This window comes from Pygocentrus nattereri, chromosome 20, assembly GCF_015220715.1.
Source record: "Pygocentrus nattereri isolate fPygNat1 chromosome 20, fPygNat1.pri, whole genome shotgun sequence".
In the NCBI taxonomy this organism is placed as follows: Eukaryota; Metazoa; Chordata; class Actinopteri; order Characiformes; family Serrasalmidae; genus Pygocentrus; species Pygocentrus nattereri.
Window position 1 is genome coordinate 12872863 of NC_051230.1, and position 8525 is coordinate 12881387.

The 8525-nt window shown below is 45.2% G+C and overlaps 1 protein-coding gene across 2 annotated transcripts; it reads left to right on the top strand.

Annotated features, from left to right (window-relative positions):
- The first annotated feature begins 164 nt into the window (after nucleotides 1-164).
- nr2f1a (nuclear receptor subfamily 2, group F, member 1a) lies at nucleotides 165-7874 on the top strand. Of its 2 annotated transcripts, none has more exons than XM_017691136.2 (3): nucleotides 165-1838; nucleotides 3100-3624; nucleotides 6469-7874. In XM_017691136.2, exons 1-3 carry the CDS (start codon nucleotides 1406-1408, stop codon nucleotides 6741-6743), a joined length of 1233 nt encoding a protein of 410 aa, XP_017546625.1. In that variant the 5' UTR covers nucleotides 165-1405; the 3' UTR covers nucleotides 6744-7874. The 2 variants fall into 2 exon arrangements, with proteins under 2 accessions (XP_017546625.1, XP_017546624.1); XM_017691135.2 differs by having other exon boundaries at nucleotides 166-1838; nucleotides 3097-3624.
- The last annotated feature ends 651 nt before the right edge of the window (nucleotides 7875-8525 follow it).

Here is an 8525-nt window from a genome sequence, read left to right on the forward strand (position 1 = left end):
CCCCAACCTCCAGCCCTCCCTCTTCAGTCGTAGGTAGCAAGGAACGAGGACTCTAACCAATGGAGTGAAGGAGGCTTGGCTAACCTTAGCCTCCTATTTTCTGCCCCCCCCCAACCCGTCCACCCCCTCCGTGCAGGGTTCTGACCAGTCAGTCGCCTTTGATTATCAGTCGCCAGCAGCCCCTCTCTTGGCTCCTTGACACGAGCACCATATAAGGCGCAGCGATCTCCATAGAAACGTGTCAGTTTCAATAGTAGTGTCAAAGTTCACTATATACAGACATTCGCGCGGATCTCCGTTTCGGAAACATTGCTCCGCCGCTCCTCCCGTCCAAACGCGTTCATTTTTTTCGGGGCTTCTTCTTCTTTTTCTTTTTCTTCTCCTTCTTCTTCTCCTTCTTCTGCTTTCGTGCATATTCTATTAGTTGTGTTGCGTTGTTTTCTCTCTCTCCCTCTCTCTCGCTCCCTCTGTTTCTCGCTCACTCGCTCGCTCGCTCTCTCTCTCTCTCTCTCCCTCTCGCTCTTTATCCTCGCTCCGTTCCGACTGGAAGAGGTGAAACTGCATAGGCACTCGGGCGACGTTGTTGTTGGTGTGTGTGTGAGTGTGTGCGAGTGTGTGTGTGCGTGCGTGTGTTTTTTGGGGTCTCTCTCTCTTTTTTTCTTTCTTTTTTTCTTTTTTTTGGCTGGACCAGATGAGCTTTATTCATGAACATAGATAGAGAATTCCGCTCTTCGGCGTTTCCTTCTCTCCAGCAGCCGCGAAGACGGAGAAAGGAGCAGACGAGGAAAAAAAGACGGGAATTTATCTCGCGCCGCACTTTGGATCGCGGATCCGCCGGAGAGAGCTTTGCTTTTCGCCTCGACGTCCACGCCAAGCGCACGGACTGAGGTGTTTTGCGCAAGACAAGAATCGAATTCATCAAAAAGCAAAAACAACAAAAACAAGAAAAACTGTTTTTCGTCACGTTGTTTTGGGGTTTTTTATCTGGGACTCGCTTTCTCCAAACGACCGGGGCTCCCGAATGGCTGACTGCAATTTACCGTGGAACTGGCCTCCCGACAGCTGCATATCCTGATCGGGCTTTGCCTTCTTCCCCATCCAGCTCCGGTTCATTCTATTTTTCCCTCGTCTTCTTCTCCTGATTTTTGAATGCATCGATCGTTTTAGGCTCCTACTTTTTCCCCATTTTTCTCTTTTCCTCCTTTGCTATGAGATTGACCGCTCCGGCTTGACTCCGTTCGTCCGAGCTCCCTCTGTCTGCCTCTCTCTCTCCTTCTCTCTCTCTCTCGCTCTCTCCCTCCCTCCCCCCACCCCAGAGCCCCCCGCTTTCCCCCTGTCTTCCCAAGCTCCGAGAACCGAGCGAGCCGTGTTCGCTTGAAAGCACTTTTTTTCCTGGGCCCGAGATATGGCAATGGTAGTTAGCGTCTGGCGCGATCCGCAGGACGACGTGGCCGGTGGAGCCCCTAGCGGGCCCAACCCGGCGGCCCAACCGGCGAGGGAGCAGCAGCAGGCGGCGTCAGCGGCACCGCACACCCCGCAGACCCCCAGCCAGCCGGGACCGCCGTCCACCCCGGGCACGGCCGGAGACAAGGGCAGCCAGAACTCAGCGCAGAGCCAGCAGCACATCGAGTGCGTGGTGTGCGGGGACAAATCGAGCGGCAAGCACTACGGCCAGTTCACCTGCGAGGGCTGCAAAAGTTTCTTCAAGAGGAGCGTGCGCAGGAACTTAACGTACACATGCCGTGCCAACAGGAACTGTCCTATTGACCAGCACCATCGCAATCAGTGCCAATACTGCCGGCTTAAGAAGTGTTTAAAAGTGGGCATGCGGCGGGAAGGTGAATATATGTTGCTTCTTCTTCTTCTTCTTACTCCTCCTCTTCTTCTTCTTTTAATTTAACTCACATTCACTGCACACACACCACTGCTAGATTCCCCAGACCGTCTTGCAGAGCAGTGTTATGTAAAGGTCGCGCTCTGCTCACGCATACACAGCGTGTGTACGTTTTCTTCTTCGGCTGCCTGCTAGACAAGAGTGTGTGAAAGCTAAGACGAGCGCGCTACACGCAGCAAGCGTTTTGTTTACAAGCTTTGATAGCATGGAGCTTAGCCCACAGGCTACGGTGCATCCATTTCAACTCGCTCAGTTGCACGAGATGCAGCAGCCGCGCATGAACTCGAGAGAGGTGTACATATATAGTCTGTTGCCTGGTGGAGTCTAAACGTCCACCACGTCTCATTTTGTGCACGAGAGCGGTTTGCCTTAGTGAAGGGAAGTTGTGTGTGTATTTGGCTTAGTGGTCGTAGCCCAGTGTGTGTGTGTGTGAGAGAGAGAGTGTGTGTGTGTGTGTGTGAGAGAGAGTGTGTGTGTGTATGTGTGTTTAGAGGCCTGTTTCAACCTCAAAGCCATGTGAACAATGGCGGTACCAACTTATGTGTTGCACTTCTATCAACAAAGTATAGCACAGCTGTATTTTGCCCAGAATTACTTTCTCGGGCTATTGTTGAATTTTATGAACCGCATCTGTATTTATTTGAGCTGGAGAGTGCAGCCTTTGTCCTCGATCTACATCTGAGCTAGCCCACTTAGCCTTTCGACCCAAATAACAAATCACGTGCGTTCACTATTCTGGTAAAATATAAATTATTTTTACCTGCAAAGTGAATGTCAGTAGACTTGCAGTGCTGACTGTGGAGATGCTGTAGAAAGTAGTGTAAAGTAAAGGAGTGCAGGGATGCGGACACACCGGCCACGAGCTATGGTACCTTTTTAAATGCTTATCGTATAAATATTCAGTTAAATATCAGTGTGGCGCTAAGTTGTGGACTGAGTATCCACGTCTAGCTGTTGTCATAAAGTACATAAACATAAATGTAAGCACGAACACTTCACAGAGGCTGTGACCTTATAAATGCCACGCATTAAAAAGAAGCACACGCATTATTTTCTGATTTTTTTTACTAAGTAATATCGTACACAGACTAGCGTTTTCCACATATTATAAAGACATAGGCCCCCTTTTTATTTCTTCCACATGAATGATTGTTTCTCAGTTCTGGATGCACATTTCCTCTCCCTCTCTTTCTTTTCGTCAGCGGTTCAGCGAGGAAGGATGCCTCCGACCCAGCCGAACCCCGGCCAGTACGCGCTCACCAACGGCGACCCCCTGAACGGCCACTGCTACCTCTCGGGATACATCTCGCTGCTGCTGCGGGCCGAACCCTACCCCACGTCCCGCTACGGCAGCCAGTGCATGCAGCCCAACAACATCATGGGCATCGAGAACATCTGCGAGCTGGCCGCGCGCCTGCTCTTCAGCGCCGTGGAGTGGGCCAGAAACATCCCTTTCTTCCCCGACCTGCAGATCACCGACCAGGTGTCCCTGCTCAGACTCACGTGGAGCGAGCTGTTCGTGCTGAACGCGGCGCAGTGCTCCATGCCGCTGCACGTGGCGCCGCTGCTCGCCGCCGCCGGCCTGCACGCGTCGCCTATGTCTGCGGACCGCGTCGTGGCCTTCATGGACCACATCCGGATCTTCCAGGAGCAGGTGGAGAAGCTCAAGGCGCTGCACGTCGACTCGGCGGAGTACAGCTGCATGAAGGCCATCGTGCTCTTCACCTCGGGTGAGTCAGGGGGCTCTCGTGTGTGTGTGTCTGAGTGTGTGTACGGATGTGAGTGTGCTCGAGGCCGCGGGCGACCGGGGAGCTTGAGCTCGAGCTGGTGTTGGTGTTTTGTGGACGCAGAGTGATGATGGTCGTGCAAATAGTGTGTTGTTTTGTAACAACAAATCATACACTCAGAGGCTAATTAAATCCAGGCTCTTGTTTTGCAAAAGCTGTCTTTATTTAAAAATAGTCCCTTAAAACCGTCTTGGGCGTAAAGAGTATATATTTTAAAAACACAGGCCTGTTCTTTATTGTCATTTTTGGCAATAGGCTAATAAATAAAGGACTGCACATTTCGAGGCGTGTGCATTTAAAATACATATAATAATATAGGTTTTGGTGAAATTCGGGCTCATTTGAAGAGAAGCGTGTACACAGATATTTCTCTGCGCTTTGCAAAGAGCGATTGCTTATGAAGGACTTGGGGTCAGTGCTAAATTATCATGCCACAGACAACATGGTGGCGAATTGTTTCCGCCCTCGAGTTCATTTAAAAAATAGAAATCGTAGGCCCGGATGGACATGTTATACATGGTGTCGTCAGTCGTCCTGAGACTGTGCTAAATGTATGCCCATTTTACACAAACTGTGGTCATTTTACCAATTAATCACACTGCATTTATATGTAGGTACACATCATATCATCATTTACATAAAAAAGCAAAAATATATTATTTTTACACAAAACGCCTTTTGATGGCGAATTGGCCCAACATCACGCTTAAGCCGTGAGTGTTTTTGTGTTTTTAAAGTGGAAAAACAACAACAATAATAATAATTTGACTAAAAGTGTCCCTATTAGTCAAAATGATTATAGATTATATACACTGTACAATTGGAGGGTATTATTTTGGTCGTGGACCGTCCTAGTTTATAAATAAAGAAGTAATTACAGCAGATAATGATGAAGACCCCAGTAAGCAGCTCGAGTGGTCTGCTGTAGCCTTCACAAAATGGGCTGATTGGTGGCAGCAAAGGAAATATTTCATCGCGTGCAGTTCCTCTCGCTGTGGCTTACTGCACTGCCATGTGGAGGAGCTGACATTAAAAAAGATGCTCGTCGCCAAGTTTATTTGTAGTGTTATCGTGCTTTTTCATTAAAAATGGTATTAAATGCGCTAAGCTTCAGAGTTTGAGGTAATAGGCCGCAGTCTTTGGGGCATTGTATGACCTGGCATGGCTTCCAGAAGCATGCGGTGTTGCTAGTGAAAAGTACTGAAAGGGAATTGTTTATTTTCTTTTCTTTTTCGCTCATTTGCCTGCTGATAGCTCTGTTTAAATAGAAAAAACGTTTTCTCGCGTTTGGTATTAAATAATAATGCTACTGTTCATTCTCCCTAGCAATGACGTCAGCCTCGAGATGACCCCTAGTTATCAACCTTATTTACCACTCAATTGCTCTTAATGGAGGTCCAGGAGTTCTGCAAGTAAATAGATAACAATTACATGTATCTATTTAGATTGCATCTCAGTTCATGTGCATTTGGACTGGACACTAGTTCAGCATAACGGTTCAGGGCTCGACCTGAGCTTTCTGAGAGACTTGTGGTCAGTGGAGGTAGCTTCACAGGCCTGAACTGTCCTGAATTTCGAGCAGACTGAGTTTGTGTTGATTTTTTAAAAGATTTTTTATTATTATTATTATTTTACAGTCACGTTTCATCACAAAATGGTGACCCAACGGGTTTGCCTGGATCCTCCAATAGGCCTGGGTGTGTTTGCTGTCTTATTAAGTTGAAACCATGAATTATTAACAAATGTCTTCTAGCGTCCACTTACTTCCCTGCATTAATCGCACACTGAAGTATTCTTCTACTCACAAGCCTGCTATTTGCACATGCAGCTCGAGCTACAGAGCATAAGGTCACATCACTGGGAGATTTCAGCCTGGACTTCACAGTTCAGAAGTGCAGGAGGTCATTGTACTGAACCGAAGTGCGTTACAGTCCAGTGCAATTAGGATCAATCTCAGCAGGACTGTAGGTGGGATGCCACACCCTAATAGTTCACAAATTATGATATTTTAATACAAATTAAGAGTAGTGTGAAATATATTTTTTGTTTCTCCGCCATGCATTAATGTTGAACGCTTATTGGAGCGGAAATATTAGTCTTCTCTATAGGACCAGCTCGGTTATATAGCGATTATAAGATCAATCATTTATTACAATTAAATTGAGAGCAGATACAATATAAGGCTAAGTAAATGAGGCGAAGCTCTTTGGTGTATTACAATGTTTAGACACCGGAAATGTGCGTTTCCTCTCGTGTAATGTTGATTTAACCTTTTTCCTAAATTTGGGCGAGTGTCTTCTCGACTAAAGCTCTGGTCATAGATTTGGTTGCTTGAAGCGGCCTTGCCTCTGGTAGGAAGAAGTGACTGGAAAGCATATGGAAAATAATTAGGTCATAATTCAGTTATTACCATACCCCGTCCTTTTCGCAAACGTGTAGCTGCATGTTTCTACGTTTTAGCACAAACATGGCCGCCATGTCCATCCTGGCCACTCAGACAGCGGGCCATTAAAAAAGAGCCACACGCGGGCTGAAGATGCGGGCTGGGTTGTTGGGTCTAATTTACGAGCGCGCGTGTGGTATCTCCCTTGCCACGCGGGGGGAATCCGTCGCGTCGCTCTTTGAGGGATTGTTTATTTAGAATGACGGAGCTCCTCGTGCTCTGCGTGATGCCCGGTGTTTGCGTTGGTGTGCGTGTTCACCTCAGCTCTGTAGCGTCCGCGCCGAGCGCTAACCTGCTCTTCTTTTTCTTCCTCTTGTTTGTTTGCCGCTGTTTTGTCTGACCAGACGCTTGTGGCCTGTCGGACGCGGCGCACATCGAGAGTCTACAGGAGAAGTCCCAGTGCGCTCTGGAGGAGTACGTGAGGAGCCAGTACCCCAACCAGCCCAGCCGCTTTGGCAAGCTCCTCCTGCGGCTGCCTTCTCTCCGTACCGTCTCCTCGTCGGTAATTGAACAGCTGTTCTTCGTTCGCTTGGTAGGTAAAACTCCCATTGAAACCCTCATCAGGGATATGTTATTATCCGGGAGCAGCTTCAACTGGCCCTACATGTCCATTCAATGATCCCAATGAGCGAGTAAAACAAAAAGAGAGAGAGAGACGTAAAGGACCAAAAAACTCTACAGCCCTCTTTCAAGAAGACTATATATAGGACCTGCTTTCTGATCACCTTGGAAGACATTTTCTCTCTACTGTTTTTTTCTTCTGTTGTCTTCTCGGACCGAGATGGAATACGTAATGTATAAAGATTAAAGAACTGGACTTTACTCCCTTGTAAATCCATCGCCATCACCAAGAACACGCTCCATTTTGTAAAATACTAGTCTTTATTTTCCTTTTTTTTTGTAAAAAAGAACAAAAAACCCACAAAAACAAAATACGTACAGATAAATTGAAGAACATCATATGCGCAGTAAAAAATGAATCAAGACTTAGCAGGAAAGTAATGTTTCCAAGCAATTATAAGAAATGTCCTGTGTCTATGTATCTCTGTTTTGTATTTTTTTCTGGTTCTAAACCAGTTTTTTTCTGTGATTCTATACTAATGATTTTTGATATAACCTTTTGCTTCTTATAATGAGTGCGATATATGTTGTTGAAGCTATGTTCTCCAAGAATTAAAATTGAAGTGAGAATTTAAAACGTTAAAAAAAATAAAGAAAATTTTAGACAAATAAGAAACAGTCTAATCGCAATGACAATATCACTGATGGTTGAACTCCCACCCCCCCACCCCCTTCCTCCCAATTGATGCTATGGACATGCAACTGCGGCAAAAAAAAACAGAAAGAAAGAAAGAATGAAAGAAAAAAGAGAGAAAGAAACAAAGAAAGAATGAAAGAAAGAAAAAACTGACCTCATGGACATTTTAAGGAGAGGACACCGGTGAAACCTTTTCTTTTCTTGGTTGTGTGTGTGAGTGCGTGTGTTGAGTCAATCATCAGTCAAAGAGGAAAGACATGAGAAATCAAAAGCACTTTTAATATATCATTTTCAAATACATTTTGTTTGTTTCGTCTTGATATTTTCGTTGTTTCTTTTGTTTGTTTTTTTTTGTTTGTTTTTTTTGTTGTTTTTTTTTTTTAATTGGTTGTTGCTTCCATTTTGCTCAACCCATGATATGCTTGTGCAGAAGGGTCGCTTGATGAAGTTGTGTGATGGTGACTATACTATTAAAAAAGAAATAGGCAACTATGTCTCATTCTCAGCACATTTTATATGCTTCATATTGTCCAGATGGTCTGATGTTGGATGATTTTTAAAATTATTATAATAATGATTTTTTTTCTTTCCATTTTAAGCTATTTCACTAATGAATAAACCACACACATGTGCCTAAACATACCACACCACAGCAGTTCAAGATAGATAGATAGATAGATAGATAGATAGATAGATAGATAGATAGATAGATAGATAGATAGATAGATAGATAGATAGATTCAAACACTATGATTGCCTCAACTTTGTAATACGAATTTTGCCTATATTTTAACACACCAATGGCACGTTTGTCACCTATGCAAAGCACTTTGTTTCTGTGGTCCATATGCTATTCTGCACAAACGTTTTCGTCTGTTTCTTAGCTGTATATTAGCTGGAAACACCGCAGAATACGATTTGTGTGACGTTGCTAGCGACTGCTTCAAAGATCTATGTCTGCTTCAGCACATTAATGTTTAATATTTTTCCCAGGCTGGATTGAAAGGCTTGCTCAAGGAGAGGGAGAGAGAGAGAAATAGAGAGAGAGAGAGAGAAAGAGAGAGAAAGAGAGAGAGAGAGAGAGAGAGAGAGAGAGAGAGAGAGAGAGAGAGAGAGAGAGAGAGAGAGAAAGAAAGAAAGAGA

What these genes read in the sequence shown, in the direction of transcription:
- nr2f1a (XM_017691135.2), top strand. Translation starts at nt 1,406, where the DNA reads ATGGCAATGGTAGTTAGCGTCTGGCGCGATCCGCAGGACGACGTGGCC. An exon ending in AGTGGGCATGCGGCGGGAAG is followed by an intron (nt 1,839 to 3,096) that starts GTGAATATATGT and finishes TCTTTTCGTCAG; the next exon opens with CGGTTCAGCGAGGAAGGATG. An exon ending in CATCGTGCTCTTCACCTCGG is followed by an intron (nt 3,625 to 6,468) that starts GTGAGTCAGGGG and finishes TTGTCTGACCAG; the next exon opens with ACGCTTGTGGCCTGTCGGAC.